This window comes from Calypte anna, unplaced genomic scaffold, assembly GCF_003957555.1.
Source record: "Calypte anna isolate BGI_N300 unplaced genomic scaffold, bCalAnn1_v1.p scaffold_86_arrow_ctg1, whole genome shotgun sequence".
Taxonomy (NCBI): Eukaryota; Metazoa; Chordata; class Aves; order Apodiformes; family Trochilidae; genus Calypte; species Calypte anna.
In genome coordinates, this window is record NW_022045534.1 from 869312 (window position 1) to 888831 (window position 19520).

A 19520-nucleotide genomic window follows, 5' to 3' on the forward strand; every position below is an offset into this window, starting at 1 on the left:
CTGGATGCTCAGCGTGGTTCCTTTGGCCTGCTGGGCTTTTCAGCTCTGGTCTCACTCCTTTGCTCAGTCCCACCAGGATCCCTCAGTCCCTCCCTCCTTGCCCTGGGCTCCACACCCCCCACACCACTGCTGGCCTGCTCACAAAACCCATCTTAAAAACGAGGGCAGAGCCCAAGGTCTCCCCGTGGCAGGCAGGGCAGGACACTGCTGTGGGAGATGGGCCAGGCAGAGGGCTGTGCAGGGAAAGGGTTTTTTTTTTTTGCTCCTACATGGAGTAGGTCTGTGCCACCCCACAGGTAGCTCGGTGCTTGCTGTAGAACCGGTTCTCCAGGTCAATCCTGGTCTCCCCAATGAGGTCGTCGGTGCCCACCAAGTCCCAGTCGTACACGGCCACTGTCAGCATGGACTCCATGGGGAAGGTGGCCTCAATGTCAAAGGATCTGGGCCAGGGGGAAAGAGGAAAAGCTCTGTGAGGGTTTGGTTGCTACTCAAGACAGAGAGAGGGGTGCTCTGGGCTGTGTCTGCTTTGTGTTGACCACTGTGGGACATTCAAGGTTGAGGGGTTTTAACAAAACCTCTGAACAGCTCCTTGGAGACCCAACAGCCCTGGGCAGGAGGTGCCACAGGGTGAGTGCTTGAGCTGGGTGTCTCCATAGCCCTGGAACTCCCCTTGTGTGTCAGGAGATCCAGGCCCCACTCTCACTGGGGTTCAGGCCTCATGATTCCTAAAGAATCCCTAATTCCTAAAGAATTCCTGCATCAGTCTCCTAAACATGGCCCCTAAGCAGCCTTCACCACACTGAGCCCACCACTTGGCAGAGGAGGGCAGAAGATGCTCTGCTCCCTTGCAGGGGAAGTTCTCTGTGATCAGTCCCATCTCCTGAGCTCAAGGAGCAGCTGTGGGGTGGCTTGGGGTGCAGGCCAGCCCTCCCCAAGGGGCAGACAGGGAACTCACTTCCAAAACAGGGTTCAGCTGCTTGGAGATGTAGTTCTCCTTGTCTTTAATGTCTGTCTTCCCCAGTTTGATGGCGATGTAGGGGTCAGCTTTCCCATTGGATGTCAGCTGGGTGAAGGTCCGTGGCCTGTGGGGAAGGGGTGAGCTCCATCAGTGCTGTCCAGAGCAGTGAAGAATCCAGGGATGGACCCGTTCTCCATCCCTCAGACCATCTGGCCTTGGCTGGTGGGGGGCACAGGGCTGAGCATTTGGTCCCTCTGAACAGAATCATGGAATCCCAGACTGGTTTGGGTTGGAAGGGATCTTAATATGGAGTTCCAGCCCTGCTACCATGGGCAGGGACACCTTCTTCCTAGATGAGGTTGCTCCAAGCCTGGTCCAACCTGGCCTTCAGCACTGGATGGGGCTTGGAGCAACCTGTCCAGAGTGGGAGGTGTGGGATGGAAATGGATGATCCCCAATGTCCTTTGAACCCAAACAGTCTGGATTCTATTTGGTGCTGAGGGTCATGGCTTCGTGGTGGCCATGGTGGTGTTGGGTTATCAGTTGGACTTGGTGATCTTCCAGGGCTTTTCCAACCCAAACTGGATGGGTCCATGGAAGGGAGGGTGGGATCCCCCCTTACTTCCCCACCCTGACACTCACCCTCACCACGTAGACCCGGACCAGCACGTTGATGGGGTCATTGCTGGGGATCCCCTGGAACATCCCAAAGTTGGGGTCGTATCCTGCCTCCTTGGTGACCTCCTCGGGCAGTGGGACTTTGTAGACACACATGGAGCCCTGGAGCAAGGGAGTGCACAGCCCAGTGAGAGTCCTGCTGCCCAGCTGGACCATCCCAAACCACCCTTCCCCGGGACCCAAATCAACCTCCTTGCCTCTCACCACATCCTGGAGCATCCAGACCAGAGCTCCAGAACTGCTCCACCTCTCCTGGAGGTGCCACCAAGGAGCAGAGGAAATGGATGGAGGGAGGGAAAGGGAGGCCCACGGGGGAACCAGACCAGCAAGGTGCTCATGCGAGAGGATTCCAAGAGCAAAACTGACAGGAGGACAAAACCCAGGGGAATAAAAGGGTTGGGAAGGGGTGAGCAGGGAAAGGCAGGAGTCACCACCTGATTGCTGTGCTCCCAAACCACCTGGGAGACTCTAAGGGGGGGAAATGTCTGCTCAGCTCCTTGGCTAAGCCAGCAAAGGGCATCAGCAGCCTTCATCTGGCTTCCTCTGGCCAGGCTCACACCTTCCAAAAGGTCACACCTTGGTGAAGCATCTTCTAGCTGAGGGATGTGCTCCTACATTGCCTGGGACTGAGCCCAGGTGAGCCCAGGTGAGCCCAGGTGAGCAGTGCTGGTGGGAGATGGTTCAGAGATGTCTCAGGAGGGGCAGGGGAGCTGGGGAAGGGCACAGACCCTCCAGGGAGCAGCTGAGGGAACTGGGGGTGTTGAACCTGGAGCACAAGAAGCTGACCAAACCCAGAGGAAGCTTTTGGCCAGAGCTCCCCATGATGTCCCTGCCCAGGTCAGCCCCCAAACTCACCTTGAACCTCCCCACGATCCTCTCTTCTTCTGTGGCATTGTCATCGTTGTCCCCAATCTTCCCACGGAGCAGGTTGAAGGTGTGCAGCCAGTCCTCAAAGTTATCAAACTCAGTTTCCAGCTCTTTGTTGAAGACCTGAGGTGAAAATGGGTTAAAAAAAAAAAAAAAAGAAAATAAAAACAATGTGAGGAAAAGGTTCAGTGACAGCTCCAGAGAAGAACACGGAGCCCTCAGCTCCTGGTGCTCAATTTCCTGGTAAGGGAAAGGATCTTTGGGGTCACTGGGGTGGTCCTTGAACTGATAATGTCCAAGCTGAATGGGAGAGATGTTTGTCCCCCAGATGTGCAAGACCCAGGTCCAAAAGCCCTTCTGACCCCCAGACCCACAGAACCTGACAAAGCCCCTGGGCCAGAACATTGAACCAACCACAGCCAGGCTGGAAAACTCTCCCCTCCACAAGGTTATCCCCAGGGATCATCCTTATCCCAGGACAACCCCTTTCCTGTGAAGCTTCTTACTTCTGGCTCTTCCAAACCCTGGCAGTGACACCTGAGACCCCTCAAGGTGCCCCCCACAGGGTTGGTCCCTCCTGCCCTGCTCTCCATCCTCCCAGCACACTTCACCTTCAGCTCCTCAATCTTCTGCTTGTTCTTCTTCTCTGGGACCTCAGGGACTGGCTGCTGCTTCTTCTTCTTGTCCTCCTTGGGTGCTTTGGACTTCTCCTTGTTCTTCACCTGACTCTTGAAGCCTTTCATGGAAGAGTCACCAAGTTTGATTTCTGAGTGCCAGGGGAAGCAGCAGGGAGGGAGGAGATGGAAATGGGGGTGAGGAGGGGTGGAGGAGACAGCAAAGGGGGGGACCTGAGACCCTTCACACAGCAGCATGAAAGGTGATGGCTGCTGCTGCCTGCAGCTCCCACCCCTCTCCCTCCTGCTCCTTCCTTGGCCCTGGCCACTCCTGCCCAGGTCACAGCATCTCCAAGATCCCAGAAGTTCCTGAGTTTCCAGAACTGAGCTAAGGATCTGCCATTTGGAGGATACAGCCCCCAGGGTGAGCGGCTCAGGATACCTAAAACAGCACCCAGAGGGGCTGATCCTGCCCACAGCATCTCCTCCCTTCTGCTGGAGGCTTTTCTTGCTGTCTGCAGCTGGAGAATAAACCCTGGGCATGGCAGAGGGGATCAGAGCACAGGAGAAGCCCTTGCAGAGCTACCCATGGCCAGATGTGGTGACAGATGTTGGGGTCTCTGTTCAGAGCCACCACCACCCCGGGGATCAGCTACATAGGAAACAACCTTCAAAGGGGAGCAAAGGAAGCTTCTCCCTCCCTTCTGATGTCCCTGTCCCTCACCACCTCTGATGTCCCTGTCCCTCACCATTTCTGATGTCCCTGTCCCTCATCCCCTCTGCTGTCCCTGTCCCTCACCACCTCTGATGTCCCTGTCCCTCACCACCTCTGCTGTCCCTCTCCATCATCACCTCTGATGTCCCTGTCCCTCATACCCTCTGCTGTCCCTGTCCCTCATTCCTTCTGCTGTCCCTGTCCCTCACACCTCTGAGTGTCCCCTCTCCATTGGCAGTCAACGGGCGTGCGTGCCTTTTGTCCCTGGTCCCCTCACCATTTCTGATGTCCTATCCCTCATCCCTCTGCTGTCCCTGTTCCCTACACCACCTCTGATGTCCCTGTCCCTCCCCATCAACCACCTCTCATGTCCTTGTCCCTCACCACCTCTGGTGCTCTGCTGTCCCTGTCCCTCACCATCTCTGCTGTCTCTGTCCCTCATTCCTTCTGACGTCCCTGTCCCTCGTCACCTCTGATGTCCCTGTCCCTCACCACCTCTGCCACCTTTCATGACTGCCTGGCCATGCAGATGGGGACAGACAGATGACAACAGACTTCATGTGGAAGAGGAGAGGAGGAAGGAATGGCAGAAATGGGCCCTTCTTAGAAGACAGAAACAAGGGGAGGAACACGAAACACCCCCAGAAGCCTCCTCCTGCCATCAAGCCCAGGAAGGAGCTGCTCAGAGCTGTCTGCAAGCTGAGAGGGCCCCATCTTTCCTGTGATATGGAGAGGAGGCTTCAGAGGGAACCAAGCTCTGTGGTTTTCTCAGCTGTATTTTCTCTCTGTATTTTTCTCAGCTCATGGATCTGGCCTTGCCTGGGCATGCCAGCAACCCAGTGTCATGGGGACATGGGACATCCAGAGAGCAAGGGCCAAAATCCCCAAGGAAAGTCCTACACTCCCCACTGGTGGGGCTGGCAAGGAGCCTCAGGCTGCAAATGGACCAAGTACCAGAACCACAACATCTCAGGTCAGAAGGGACCTCAAGGATCATCTGATCCAGCCCTGACCAAGATGACCCAGGTCACTCCTGACCAACGTGTCCCCACTGGATGGTATTCTCAGCTCACATCACTCATGGTTCAGAATCCATCCTGACCCAGCTCTGGACATCTGCAACCCCCTGTGAGCTACAGAGCCCTGAGTTCCTTCAGAGCAAAGTGCTCTTGGGACACAATTCACCCAAGGGTGACATAGCATTGAAAATAGCTCAAAGAACTTGCCCTAAAAAGGTGTATTTTTCTCCACAGCCTGTCCTACAACAACAGCCAAGGAGGTCTCCACACACAGGGGGAAGCACTGAGTAAGATGAACCTCAGACTTTTTGCCTGGTTGAATTTTCCCTTGCAAAATTAGAGCAATACTTTGAAGCCTCCTGCAAAAACAAGGACGGGAAAAAAAACCCCACGGAGATGATCTGGAAGTATCTAGAACTTGTGTGCTCCCACTTCGAGCACCCAGACCCATCACCAACATAACTGCAGGGCAAAGTGATGGCACCTTCCAGGACATCCTCAGCTGTGGTTGCCCAAAAAATGTCCTCAGACAATAACACAGGCCCTGGGCACTGGTCTGCATCCCTTACACGTGGCCTCCCTCCCAGCATGGATGGGTGGGAGCTCCCACAGCACCATATTCTGCTTTGGGATCACCTGGCATGAGCACATTGACCCAACACAGCCCCCAGCATGGGGAGGTCCAACACCCTGACAAACATCTGGTCTGGTCTCCCAGGAGCAGGAGGAGAATGAGGGGCTGGAGAGTGTCCAGAGAAGGGAATGGAGCTGGGGAAGGGGCTGGAGAAGATGGAGAAGGGTATGGAGAAGTTGTGAGGAGCATCTGAGGGAGCTGTGGGTGCTGATCCTGGGGCAGAGGAGGCTGAGGGGAGACCTTGTGGCTCTCTGCAAGCCCCTGAGAGGAGGTTGGAGCCAGGGGGGGTCGGGCTCTGCTCCCAAGGAAGAAGGGATGGGACAAGAGGAACTTTTGGCACACCTCAAGTTGTGCCAGGGGAGGTTTAGGTTGGAGCTGGGGAAGAATTTCTGCCTGGAAAGGGTTGTCAGGGCCTGGCCCAGGCTGCCCAGGGCAGGGCTGGAGTCCCCATCATGCCTGGAGGGGTTTCAGAGAAAGCCCTGGGGATGTGGGGATGAGGGACATGGGGTGGGGATGCTGGGGAAAGGTTGGACTCCATCACCTTCAAGGTCTTTCCCAACCAAACCCATTCTGAGAGCAGCCGTCCAAGGAGGGCCCAAGGACTAAAAGGGTCCCTGGTCCAGCCCTTCCCTGCCACCCTCCCCCTCCTTCCCAACCTTCCCAACCTTCTGCAATCTCCAGATCTTCCTTCTCCTCTGCCTCTGCTGCCGCCGCTTCCTGCTGCCGGAGGTGCTGGAGGGAGGAATGAAGATGGAGTTGGGGCTGGTGCCCAGGTCCTGTGCTCCCTGCAAAGGTCTCACACAGAGCCCTGGTTTGCTCTTGCCACCTGATGGAGGTTCTGGCAGTGCTGGAGAAGCCAAAGGTGCTCAGTGGAGCCCTGAGACCCAGCACTGCCAAACCCCGGTGTCCAAGGCTGAGACCTTGAGGCAGGAAACTTCCCTCCCACCCCTTAAAATCCCCTCCTCTGCTCTGCACCCCACCTCCTTCATGGTCTCAATTGAAGCAAAATACTTGGACCACCAGTCCAGCATGCTCTCATCTGGCTCTCCTCTTCTACTTCTTCTCCTCCCTCCTCCTTTCTTCTTCTTCTTCTTTTTCTCCTTCTCTTCCTCAGACTGCAGAGGGAAAGGGAGGCAAAGAAGAAGGATCAGATGGGAGCCAAATGGTCTCCCTGAAGGGTAGAGATAAAGCACCTTGGAAGACAGAACCCTCTGGGCTTCACGACCGCTTTCCCCCTTTTCCTGCAGCAGACACAGAGCAGGAGGATGTCCAAAGCTCCACAGAGAGGTCCTGAGACATCTCCTCCTGCCCATCTCCCCTTTCACCTGTGTGCCTACAGCACCAGGACCATGCATGGTACCATTCCTCCCTCTGCCCAGTCCCTTGGGTCCACTTTGTGGTGGAATGAGGGCTCTTGGAGGTGGTGCCTGGTCATGATGAGGCCGACCAGAACCTCTCCAGCTGAGTGCTGCCTGCCCTGGGACTACTGGGACACCCGGGCTGGTCAAGAAGAGCAGCCCAAGCTGCTGGACCCATATCTGGGGGTGCTGATCCTGGAGCAGAGGAGGCTGAGGGGAGACCTTGTGGCTCTCTGCAAGCCCCTGAGAGGAGGTTGGAGCCAGGGGGGGTCGGGCTCTGCTCCCAAGGAAGAAGGGATGGGACAAGAGGAACTTTTGGCACACCTCAAGTTGTGCCAGGGGAGGTTTAGGTTGGAGCTGGGGAAGAATTTCTGCCTGGCAAGGGTTGTCAGGGCCTGGCCCAGGCTGCCCAGGGCAGGGCTGGAGTCCCCATCATGCCTGGAGGGGTTTCAGAGCAAGCCCTGGGGATGTGGGGATGAGGGACATGGGGTGGGGATGGGGCAATGGGTTGACCTGATGATCTCAAAGGTCTTTTCCAACCAAAGTTCCATGACTCTGTGATCTATTGGTGGAACAACTCTGCTCTGTCTCTACCATGGGATGAAAGGGCCCCAGGTCCCCTCCTATCCTGAGGCTGGTGAGGACTCGTGGTCCATTGGAAGCTGTGCAGAAGGGTAGGATGGGGTGTGGAGGGTTGGGAGCAGGGATGTAGAGCAGGTCCATCACTTACCACGTCCACCTTCACCACTGCATCAGAGTTCTGCCACCCAGGGTGGAAGGGAAGGGAGAGAAGGAGAGCAGGTTAGGACCACAAACACCCCCTGGCACACAGATGCACCAGAAGTCACAGAGAGTTCTCCAGGGATGAGGGAACCAAACACCTTCAGTGAGGAAGCCTGGCTGGGAGCACCTTGGGATGATGTCTGCCATCACACACCAACCCCACCTCATCTCCCCTGCACTCTGCTGAGGGACAGCCCTGCTCCCAGACATGGACTGGGTCCCCAGAGGAGGGTCTGGAAAGTCCCTTTGACTTTCAATGTGGATAAAGGCTCTACTGGAGCTTTTCTTGCCTGTCTAGGGAGGTCTGCAAGCTCCTGGGGTGGACTTCAAGAAGCAGTGTGGGTGCTGGGCTGTTCCAGACATACCCAGGGACCCACGTGTCCCCTTTCCTCTCCTGCAAGAGGCTGTGGGAGCAGATGCTCATGATACAAATTCTTGGGTGCGTAGGAGAAACTCCACACTGGGAGAATTTAGAGCAGATTCCAGTGCCTGAAGGGGCTCCAGGAAAGCTGGGGAGGGACTTGGGACAAGGGCCTGGAGGGATGGGAGCCTGCGAGGGGGAAGGGTTTGGAGCTGGGAGAGGGGAGATGGAGAGGAGATCTTGGGCAGGGAGGGAGGGAGGGAGGGAGAAATGGTTTGGTTGGACTTGGTGATTCTCCAAGGTCCTTTCCAGCCATGAGCATTCTGTGATTCTCAGGTGTGGGACATGGGTTAGTGGTGGCCTGGAATAAGGTGATGTCCTGGCTGGGCTGGAGTGGGCTAGGAGAAGGGGGAAGGGTTTGGAGCTGGGAGAGGGGAGATGGGGATGAGATGTGAGGGAGGAATTGCTTGGGGTGAGGGTGCTGAGCCCCTGGTTGCCCAGGTTGCCCAAGGAAGCTGTGGCTGCCCCATCCCTGGCAGTGTCTCAGCCCAGGTTGGATGGGGCTTGGAGCACCCTGGCTTGGCGAAGGGTCCCTGATCACGGCAGGGGTTGGAATTAGGTGACCTTTAGGGTCCCTTCCCACCCAACCCTGTCTGGGTCAGTTCAACCCAAGGCTCTTCATCCCAAGCACCATCCCAGCTTCATGTCCAGCAAGCCATGGTGGCCTCTGTTTGGGTGGAATCCCTCAGAGACTGTGACTTCAGGGAGATGCTGGGGTGGTGCTGACACAGGGGTACTCACAGCTTCCAGCTTCACCATCGTCTCCATCTTCTTGATGGGAACCTCAGGTTCCATATTGACCACGATCTCCCCTGTGGGGTGAGAGCGATGGGTCCTGTTGGCCATGGCCAGGGAGCCATTGAGGTGTTTAGCTGGACAGAGGACAGAGAAAGAACAAGAGAGAAGGACAGTGCAGAGGAGAAACTGAGAGCTCATCCCACGGGATTCGGGCAGGAGTGATGTGGGATCATCTCCTTTGGAGAAGCCAAGTGGAGGAAATGAGGACAGACCCCTAAAACCCCGCTGTAGGCAGTGACAGAGCAGATGAGGAGGAAGGTCTGAGCTTTCTGCATCTAGAGCAGAAGAGGCAGAGAAGACGAGTGCCCTGAGAGCATCATCTGGCATGGAGACAACCTCAGGGCCAGGGCTCTGGCTGGAACCAGGGATGGCTCTTGGCAACCCACCCTCCTCAGACCTCTTGTCTCTGCCCAAACAAGGGTGCCTGCACCTCCACCAGGGCCTGGGAGGAGAGGAACTGTTCTGGTGGCTCACCCAGCCCTTGGCTGCTGCCTTGAGTGCAGGGAATTTGGGTTTGTGAGGGGTTTTTTTTGTGGTGGGTGCTGATTGGGGTTGAGAAGGTGGCCTCAATCTGTAGCTTTTTGCCTGCTCAGCAGGCACGGAGCACAGCAGAGCCACCTCTCAGTCCTGAGGGACATTGGGACAGCCTGGAGTCCTGAAGCTGCAGAGATGTTAAGAGGTGAACCCTCCTTCCTCAACCCAGGAATCAAAAGTTCCTTGGGGAATCACAGCCTCACACCCTCTGCCTTCTCCCCACCTTGACCCTTCCCTTCTTGCTTCACCACCAAGCTCCAGCCCATGGTCCTTACAACCCCCTACTCGACTCCCTCTGCTCTGTGCCCAGGATCTCAGCCATCACCCACACCCAGGAGGTCCCCATGGTCCCCATGGTCCCAATCCCTGGTACCTGTCATGTTCCAGTGCTGGGCTTTCCTCTCCGCTGGGCGATAGATGAACTTGCGGAGGGAGCTGACGGCGTGGGAGCCCACCAGGGTGTAACGCCCAAAAGCTCTGCAATCCACCACCCGGATGTTGAGGGGGGGATGGAGAAGCTCATTCTCTGGGAGATCCTGGGAAGTACAGGTGTGCTGGTTACCCAGGGCTGGGGGGTGCTTGGGAAAGGTCAGGAGGGACCCAAAGTCAAGGATTGCGTTGGTGGGAGAGGTCTGGAGTGGCTCTGGCATGGCCTGGGAGCCTCTGGTGAAAGGGCCACCAGGGCAACTTCCCCCATGGCTGTGGGCAAGCTGAGATGAGGGGCCAGGAGCCATAGTTGGATCTCCAGAAAACCTGGGTTTCAGTTGAAGGAAGGCTCCCGAGGAAGAGGAACCACTCACCACTTCAAACCACTTGACCAAAGTGCTGAAGTTGGGGTTTTTCTTGTAGTTCTGGATGAGGGCTGACTGCACCCCCTTCCCAGCACACTCAATGTCCACACGGGGCCGGTCCACCTGGGCCAGGTTCACTCTCTTCAGATCCCTCAGCCCCCAGAACAAGACCTAGGGCAGGAGGAGAAGGAAGAATATGAGAGGGGCTGTGCTGGAGCCACGCTGGAAGCAGAGGAGTTGGTTCTCCACATCCCCCAGGAGCAAAGACCCTACTGCAAATGTCATTGTGGTGGTGCCTTGAGGTTTCTCCTCCTCCTCCAGTTTGTCTCTGCCACCCCACACCTGATCTGCAGCAGCCTCAGACCCCCCCCTGCTGCCCTCAGCCTTCCCATGGGACCCTCGTGGAGCAGGACCAGACCAGCTTTGTCCAACCAGAGAAGCTCTCCTCCCATTCTCAGGGTACCAGACTGACACCACGACCAGAAGTTCCTCTAAACAGAGTTTTTTTCCAAAAATCTTGCTTCCTCTTGCACATCAGAGGAACTCATCTCACCAGCTGCAAACATCTGGGAGAGCAGGAGCTGGGATCCCTTCAGAGCCCTGGAGATGCTCAGCACCCTCTGAGCCAAGACACCTCCAGCCATGGCTGAACCGTGCAATGAAGGACACTGCCTGGATTGCTTGGATCACCACCCAGACAGCCAGGGGAGAGGGACCCTGGTGGGATGGATCCCCCTCTAGATACCTACAGATACCCAGGAGCCATCCCACCAGGGATGCCTGAGCCTGGGGGGATTCAGCTCTCCTGACCTCTGCGACTGCTGTGTGTGGAGATGTTTTGTGTGTGTATCCCTGATGTGTCCTTGGGCCACGGGCTGCAGGGCTTGCTCTGGGGGCCATATTTAAGGCAATGAGGAGTGCTGCAGTCCCCTGGTCCCTTAGGGCTGCTGCAGCCTTGCTCCCAGTGCAGGTATGGAGGGGCCCTTGCAGTAGTTTGGGTGCCCAGCACCTCAAAGATCCCTCAAACACCCAGGGAAAGGTTCTTCCAACCCACAAAATGCTCATCAACATTAAAAATCTGGTGGTTCCAAGGCAGTTACCTCCACTCTGTATTTACTCAGCACCGGCCGAATCCCCAGTGGCACCGGCAGGATGGGACCTCGGTCCAGTTCTGTTGGGCCATCAATGGGGGGAAGGTCAGACTTGCCTCCAGGGCCAATCTGGAAGAGATGCAGCTTGGATTAGGATCTGTCCCAGATCAGGAGTTTGTCAGTCTCAGGTAGAACCAGCCCAGTCTGGTCTCCTGCTTTGGATCTGGGTTGTCTCAGAGGGTGCAGGAGCATCCAGGTGGCTGAACCATGGACAAAGGGCATAAACATGGGGAGAAATGGTTTCCAGCTGGGAGAGGGGAGATGGAGAGGAGATCTTGGGCAGGGAGGAAGGGAGGAATTGCTTGGGGTGAGGGTGCTGAGCCCCTGGTTGCCCAGGTTGCCCAAGGAAGCTGTGGCTGCCCCATCCCTGGCAGTGTCTCAGCCCAGGTTGGATGGGGCTTGGAGCACCCTGGGCTGGGGGACGGGTCCCTGACCATGGCAGGGGGGGCACTGGGGGGGCTTTAGGGTCCCTTCCCACCCAAACCATTCCATGGTCCCCAGCAGGTCAGTCTCTCCCCCCAGTAAGTCTCTTTTCAGAGATGGTTGCTGGTGGAAACCCAGATCATGCCAAGTTCAGACCCCCCCATTTCTGTCAGCTCAGCTCAGCTGCTGGATCTCCAGCTCCCTGTACCCCCCAACAGCCTGATGCCAACCAAGGGGGTGACCCCAATGTTTGCTTAGTGCTCCTGTTGGACATGGGATGGGAGGGGAGGGGACAGGATGGGATGGAACAGTGTAAGTGGGATGGGACCCCTGTCAGTGTCTCAGCCCAGGTTGGATGGGGCTTGGAGCACCCTGGGCTGGGGGAGGGGTCCCTAACCATGGCAGGGGTGGGATTAGGTGGGCTTGAAGGTCCCTTCCAACCCAAACCAGTCTGGGATTCCATGAATTCCCACCCCTTTTCCTGAGACCTCCAAACTGGCACCTCTGAGAACACCAGGACTCCCACATCCCAGTGACAGTGCAGACTTTGGGCCAACACAACATTGTTGGGGTGTCCATCAGGATGCCCCCCACCCACTGCCCATCATCTCAACCATCACAAGTGTCCGGGAGCTGCAGAGCTCCTTTCATCCCATCCTTTTCTCCCTTGGTCTGGGGTGGCTTTGGCCATGGGGTACCTGGAGCAGCTCGAAGGCAGCCAGGAGGTCACCAGCTGTGGAGTTGCCCCTGTAGATCTGGTAGTACTCCAGCTGGGGGGGGAAGCGTGGGGGGCAGTAGTGCTCATCAGACATCTTCACCACGGGTTTGGCAAAGGTACGGCCCATGAAGTCAGCTTTGCCCTGGGGAGACACAGGGAGAGCTCTGGGCTCTGCTGACCCAGGATGAGGTCCCCCAGGTTTAGGGTCTCAGGTGGGAACAGGGCATGGGAGGAGAGGGGGTTTGGATGGGGTGTTAGGATGTTCTTCCCTATGAGGGTGGGGAGACCCTGGCACAGGTTGCCCAGAGAGGTGGTGGAAACCCCATCCATCCCTGGAGGTTTTTAAGGTCAGGCTGGAGAGGGATCTGAGCAACCTGATCTGGTGGGAGGTGGGGGTTGGAACTGGATGAGTTTAAAGGTCCCTTCCAACCCTGAAAACTCTGTGAAAATTCAGAACCCAAAACAAGAGCTAGGGCAGGAGGAGAAAGAAGGCCACGAATGTGAGAGGGACTGTTTGCTCCCCATTGTGGCCACACCAGCACCGTGTGCTCAGACCCACCCCAAATGGACCTGGGACACCAAAGCTCAGTGCCAGATTTCATTCCTGGCTTCTTCCAGCCAAGTGAAGGAGGTGGCCTGGGGCTGGGACACCAAGGAGACCAGGGCAGAGAAGCTTTTCTGATGGGAATGACTCAGGTAGCATCTCACAAAAGCTCTTCCCCCAGGTTGGGTGGAGCTTTGAGCAACTTGGTCCAGTGGAAAGGGCTCAACCCAAACCATTCTGTGACTCACTCTCCAAAATTAAGATCTCATTAAGTTGACTCTGACATCTGATGGGCTAGAGAGCTCCATGCCTAGGGGAGGGATCATCTTCCAAGGGTGAAGAGAAAAAGCTGCTCCTGACACCCTCTGCACCATCTGCCTGGCCTTCCACTCAGGAGTTGGGATCACCAACACTTCCCTTTGCTGGGACCCATCTTACCACTGTGTCCTGGTCATAGATCTCGATGACAATGATGGGGGGATCATCCCTCATCTCGTGGGCTTCTCCATACAGCTCCACGTTGTCAAAGACCAGCAGCTGGTCCCAGGTTGGGCAAAGGGTCTCATTGAGGACCTGGAAGAATGAGGGAGATGTTTACTGCTCCAGACAGAAGCTAAAGCCCTCAGGAAGGTCTCAGATGCACTTTTCTTGGGACCGTTTAGCCTTGGGGTCTCTCCCAAGGACTCTTCTGAGAAAAAAAAGCCCACCCCAGCAGCAGGCAAGCAGACCCAAATCATTTCTGGTGTCCACCAAGCTTGGCAGCTCTCAGCCCAAGCAGGGGAGACAAACCCCATGCCAACATACTCCAGTGGCTCCTAACCAAGTGGTGACACACAGCCACAGGGCTGTGGGCTACCTGGGTGCTGATGCAGGATCCTGAAGACCATTCCAGCCCCAGTTCCCACCTCAGAACCCCCTCACCAACCTGATCCATGGTTCCCTAGCAGTCATGGGAGCTGTGGCAGGGTGATGGGACCCCAGAGCCCACCCCTCCAGGTCAGGAGATGGTGTTTACCTCCGTGCACTGGCTCTGGGAGATGAAGAAGACTCTTGCAAATGGGTCTGAGAGGCCACTGCTGTCAGCTGCAAACAGACTCCTGGCTTGGTACATGTGGGCTCTCAGCTGGAAAACTTGCTTCTCTGCAAGAGAGAAGGGTGGTGAGACACCTGGACACACAGCCCTGGAGCCCAACGTGGGGCTCAGCCTGCAGAGTGACCAGCCTAACCCTAACCCTAACCCTGCAGAGTGAGTTCTCGGGCATTTTTGCTCAGGCTCAGCAGGGAGGAAGGATACAGGAGCTCAAAACACGTGTCCCAAATGGATGTGGACCTCCTTGAAGTCCTGGTGTGGAGAATGGCAGCTATGAAGGGGGTGAACACACTTCCTACCTCCTAGTTCCCCATGGGAGAAGTGGGGGACCTCAGACTGGGACAACTGGAATTATTTCCCCCTTAGCCCCTGGAAGCCCTCGTGGTGTCCAGCCAGGTTCCCTCCTGCCCTCTGCCCATGCCCAGTGCAGACAGGAAGGTCTTACTGGTGTAGAGGAGGCTGATGGGTGGGAAGGATGGCAGGTTTTGGCCTCTGGTGATCTTCTTCTCCTCGAAGCCACAGGGCAGGCCACTCAAGAAGTCTTTGCGTTGCTTGTTGAGGCCCAGCCACAGGTACATCTCCATCTTGGCCTGAACTGTCCAGCCAGCAGGTCCAAAGCCCCTCTTCCCAGGTAGCTGGGCACAAAGGACAGAAGAGTTGACATGGACAGAAGAGTTGACCTCAGAGATGGCCAAACCCCCCTCTCACCTCCTCCTGGTGCATCCCTTAAACCCAGGGACCCAATCCCTCATCGGTTTGGACCATGACACTGCTCTGGCTCATGCATTATCTCCTTCCCACCGTGTTGGCTTCCTTCTTCTAAGCCACCACCCTCTCTCTTGGCCACCAGGGCCACACATCTCCCTCCTCCTTGGTGTTTCTCCCTCACTGGACTGGGTGGGATCAGTGCTTCTCCCAGCAGACTCCAGGCTCTGATCACAACAACTCTCCCATCCCCATCTCCCACCCTCCCAGTCTCTCCTTCTTCCACCTCCCTCCTCTTGGCTGTAGCTCCCCCCAGGGCAGTCAGAGCAGCACCTTGAGGAAGATGGTTTTCACTTTGGCACAGTCCTTGCCCATCTCCTCGTCCACGATGGAGTAGAGGATGTCCTTGGCAGGGATGCGGGCGTAGGCGATGCGCTTGTTGCTGCTCATCATCCAGATGAAGATGTCAGGAATGCTGTGCTGGGGCTGGGGACACCAGGAGGAGCCTGGTCAGGGGTCAGCTCCTTCTGACCACTGAGGCACCAGCGGGGCTGGAGAACATCTGAAGGTAAATCCAGCAGATGCCAAGGGAGATGGAGGTGCCTATTGCCACCTTAGGGACATCACAATGGTTTGGAGCCTCCAACTGCAGAAGATTTTCTGCTGAAGCTGCTCAGAGCAGGGGGAGGGTTGGCAGGAAGGACACTGGGATTTGTCCTAGAGTCATAGAATGGCTTGGGGTGAAAGTGACCTTAAAGACCCCAGTACCACCCCATGTCCCTCATCCCCACATCCCCAGGGCTTGCTCTGAAACCCCTCCAGGCATGATGGGGACTCCAGCCCTGCCCTGGGCAGCCTGGGCCAGGCCCTGACAACCCTTTCCAGGCAGAAATTCTTCCCCAGCTCCAACCTAAACCTCCCCTGGCACAACTTGAGGTGTGCCAAAAGTTCCTCTTGTCCCATCCCTTCTTCCTTGGGAGCAGAGCCCGACCCCCCCTGGCTCCAACCTCCTCTCAGGGGGTTGCAGAGAGCCACAAGGTCTCCCCTCAGCCTCCTCTGCTCCAGGATCAGCACCCACAGCTCCCTCAGATGCTCCTCACAACTTCTCCATCCCCTTCTCCATCTTCTCCAGCCCCTTCCCCAGCTCCATTCCCTTCTCTGGACACTCTCCAGCCCCTCCATCTCCTTCTGGTGCTGGAGGATGAAATTCAGCCTCCCCACCCCGAGGTCTCCTGCACCTTGAGGGATCCCTGCAGAGAGGAATCAGTGCAGAGTGGGCAGGTTGGACTCTTCCATGGGTGAACATTCCTGGTTTTAAAGCCACGTGGCTCAGATCCTCACAACTTCTCCAGATCCTTCTCCAGCTTCTCCAGAGCATCCTCCTTACTCTCCAGACCTTTCTTCTTGTTCTCCATCCCCTTCTCCATCTTCTCCAGCCCCTTCCCCAGCTCCATTCCCTTCTCAGGACACTCTCCAGCCCCTCCATGTCTTTCTTCTCCCGAGGGTCCCAGAGCTGTCCCCAGGACTGGAGTTTCCTCCCCATCCCAGGCTGCTTTCCCCATGCCCTGACCCAGCTGAGCCCCTCTCTCCCTGCAGAGACCTCTCCTCACCTCATCTGCCAAGAACCGGAGTTTCTGCAGGAAGTTTTGCACCAGCTTCATCTTCTCTTTCATGGTGTTCTTCTTCACCTGTGAGCGCAGGGCCGTGGCTTGCTGCCCCATGTTCTCCTGAGGGCAGAGGGGAGCCCAAGACACCTCTTTAGGAAGAGCAGGAAGGAGCAGAGAGAAGGGAGCAGCACCAGGCAGATCCCTGGGTGTTTGGGGATGGGTGGGGAGGGGGCAGCTGCCTGAAGCCCACATGGTGCCTCCTGGGGTTGGGTACTCCTGAGACATCTTCAGTAACCTTGGCACGATGCTGGGGGTCCCTGGCAGGGCAGAGACATCAGCCCCAGGGGAAGGAGCACGGGGCAGGAAGGTGTCACCCATGTTCTGGGCACTCTGGGGTGGCTTTGAGCCTGCTGGAGGCTTTCACATCTTAAATTCCTTGCTCTGGAGGGTGCAGGAGGAGTGAGTGGAGCTGGTGGCCTTGGCTCTGCCACCTGCGTGAGCCACCTGCTCCTTGTGCATCTCTTCTGCACTTCTCCTTTGCAGGGAGCTGGGTAACCAGCCCCAAACTGGCTCCCCCTCCCCCTGGAGCACCTGATCTCTGCAGGATTCCCCTAAATGACTCCTTCCTGCTGTCCTCAGCCACCTAACAGCACCCACAGCTCCTGGGTTTCTTCTCAAGGCAAGGCACAGGGGGGTGGTGGTGGAGGGGAGGCAGCAAGTGCCACCTGGGACCCCTGCAACACCCAAGCTCCTTCCAGAAATAAACCCCCAAATCCACAGGGAGTGGAAACCCACACCCCTAGGGACCAAAGTTCTCCAGAACATTGAGAAGGAATCGTCCTGCCCCTTACCAGCTCCCGCATGCAGGATTTGAGCCTCTCCCTGTCCAGCCTGGTGCGGGATGGGTGGTGCTGATCCTTCTCAGCCAAGGTGACGAAGCGCCTGGGGGGACAGGGGGGTGACATGAACACCCTGGGAGTCCCTGGGCTCTCCCCAAGGAGCTGTGGCTGGAGCAGGAAGAAAACTCCCCCATCCATGCTCAGTTGTGGCCAAGTGTCCTCTTTGCAGCCATTCACAGAACTCCAGAGTGCTTTGGGGGGGAAGGGACCCTAAAGGTCACCTAATTCCAACCCTGCCATGGTCAGGGACCCCTCCCCCAGCCCAGGGTGCTCCCAGCCCCATCCAACCTGGGCTGAGACACTGCCAGGGATGGGGCAGCCACAGCTTCCTTGGGCAACCTGGGCAACCAGGGGCTCAGCACCCTCACCCCAAGCAATTCCTCCCTCACATCTCATCCCCAGCTCCCCTCTCCCAGCTCCAAACCCTTCCCCCTTCTCCTAGCCCACTCCAGCCCAGCCAGGACATCACCTTATTCCAGGCCACCACTAACCCATGTCCCACACCTGAGAATCACAGAATGCTCATGGCTGGAAAGGACCTTGGAGATCACCAAGTCCAACCAAACCATTTCTCCCTCCCTCCCTCCCTGCCCAAGATCTCCTCTCCATCTCCCCTCTCCCAGCTGCAAACCCTTCCCCCTCGCAGGCTCCCATCCCTCCAGGCCCTTGTCCCAAGTCCCTCCCCAGCTTTCCTGGAGCCCCTTCAGGCACTGGAAGGTGCTCTAAGGTCTCCCCAGTGCAGCCTTCTCTTCTCCAGCCTCAACACCTCCAACTCTCTCAGCCTGGCTCCCCAGCCCTCAGTTCATCTTCGTGGCCTCCTCAGGACTCTGCAGCTCCCTGTCCTTATTTTGGGGCTCCAGACCTGGACACAGTGCTGAGTGCTGAGTCTCATGCATGGCAAGTGCCACCCTGAGGCAGGCAGAGGGCTGAGGCTTCCACCATCACTTTGGGGTCTTTGGGGTGCAGATGTCAGCACCACCCCAACCTGTGCTCCAAGCCAGAAGGCAGCTGGTCCAGCACTGTGCCAAGGTGATGGGATGGACACGGTTTAGTGCTGGATTCATCAGTGTTGGGTTAATGGTTGGACTTGATGGCCCTCAAGGTCTTGTCCCACCCAAACCATCCCATGAAATGCTTGCCCACCATCAGGAGGATGAGGCAAGGTGGGCTTCTGCTCACAGCCTTGTCTGCAGAGAGCAGGGTTCTGCTGGGTGCCACCTCTGCCCAGAGTTACTCACAAGCACCCACTGCTCAGCTCCTCCAGGACCCCTCGCAGTCGGCGCTCTGGATGTGGCTTCTCTGTCTTGATCATCTCCTGAACATCATTGAGTCCTTCCTCCTGCAGCAGTGATGGGGAAACAGTGAGGTGGGGATGGGACAGAGCCCTGCTGTGGGGAAAGGTCCCTCCTGAGGTCCCAGCCTGCCTGGAGCAGCCCTGTGGGAGCTGCCAATGGGAAATTGCTGCTGCTCCTCCAGACCTCCTGGCCTCAGCTCTGGCAGAGATTTGGCTGCAGGGACCTTGCTCTGGGTGATGAGGGGGGCTCCACCGTGGGACAAGCTGGCCAGGGTCCACACTGGCTTAGAATCATAAAATGCTTTGGGTGGAAGGGACCTATCAGAGGCTCTTTGGGGTTTAGCTGAGTCCATGCAGGAGGCTCTGGCACAAAACTGCTTCATCCCTGTGCTCCAGGAGGACAAACCCTCCCTGCTCCTGCTCCCTTTTGTGGGGACACCTCCTCTGACCCACAGAAAATCCAAAATCACCTTTTTTAGGACTTGGACAATCCACCTGTGGGGCATTGGGAAACTTCCCACTTCCCACCCCAATTCTGCTGGTGGGTCCTTGAACTGCTTGACCCTGGTTTGGGAGAAGCTGCAGAGATGCAGGGGGGACCTGGAGGTGCCTCCTGCCAGCTCCACCACCCAAATGGTCTCTGTGCCCCCCTCCCCAGCTGCCCCCCTCCTCACCAGCTTGTCCCCAATCTTGTCCATGATGTTGGCGTTGTACAACCTGCGGCGTTGGTCCTGCCACCAGCTCTTGATGTAGATGCAGGGCTTCTTCTCAAAGTAGGGCAGGTGGAAGTAGTTCCTAAAAGAGGAGGCAGAGGAGGTGGAAAACCTGGGCAGGAACAGCCCCTGTCCCATAACCTCTCCTGAGGAGAAAACACTGCAGTGGGCAGAGGGGGAATTTAGGAGGCCAGGGCTGGGCTGAG

The 19520-nt window shown here is 57.0% G+C and overlaps 1 protein-coding gene across 1 annotated transcript in view; it reads right to left on the reverse strand.

The window, feature by feature from the left end:
• LOC115600369 (otoferlin-like) overlaps nucleotides 1-18619 on the reverse strand; it is a 19522-nt gene extending 903 nt beyond the window's left edge. The window contains 21 exon segments of the mRNA XM_030468819.1: nucleotides 270-440; nucleotides 945-1054; nucleotides 1056-1082; nucleotides 1601-1738; nucleotides 2492-2626; nucleotides 3115-3239; nucleotides 6151-6217; nucleotides 6466-6600; nucleotides 7574-7603; nucleotides 8789-8859; nucleotides 9753-9915; nucleotides 10180-10341; nucleotides 11271-11390; nucleotides 12443-12604; nucleotides 13445-13579; nucleotides 14022-14146; nucleotides 14542-14731; nucleotides 15135-15287; nucleotides 16412-16528; nucleotides 17260-17350; nucleotides 18546-18619. Coding sequence (XP_030324679.1) covers nucleotides 270-440; nucleotides 945-1054; nucleotides 1056-1082; nucleotides 1601-1738; nucleotides 2492-2626; nucleotides 3115-3239; nucleotides 6151-6217; nucleotides 6466-6600; nucleotides 7574-7603; nucleotides 8789-8859; nucleotides 9753-9915; nucleotides 10180-10341; nucleotides 11271-11390; nucleotides 12443-12604; nucleotides 13445-13579; nucleotides 14022-14146; nucleotides 14542-14731; nucleotides 15135-15287; nucleotides 16412-16528; nucleotides 17260-17350; nucleotides 18546-18619 — 2501 coding nt within the window.
• Between the last annotated feature and the right edge of the window lie 901 nt (nucleotides 18620-19520).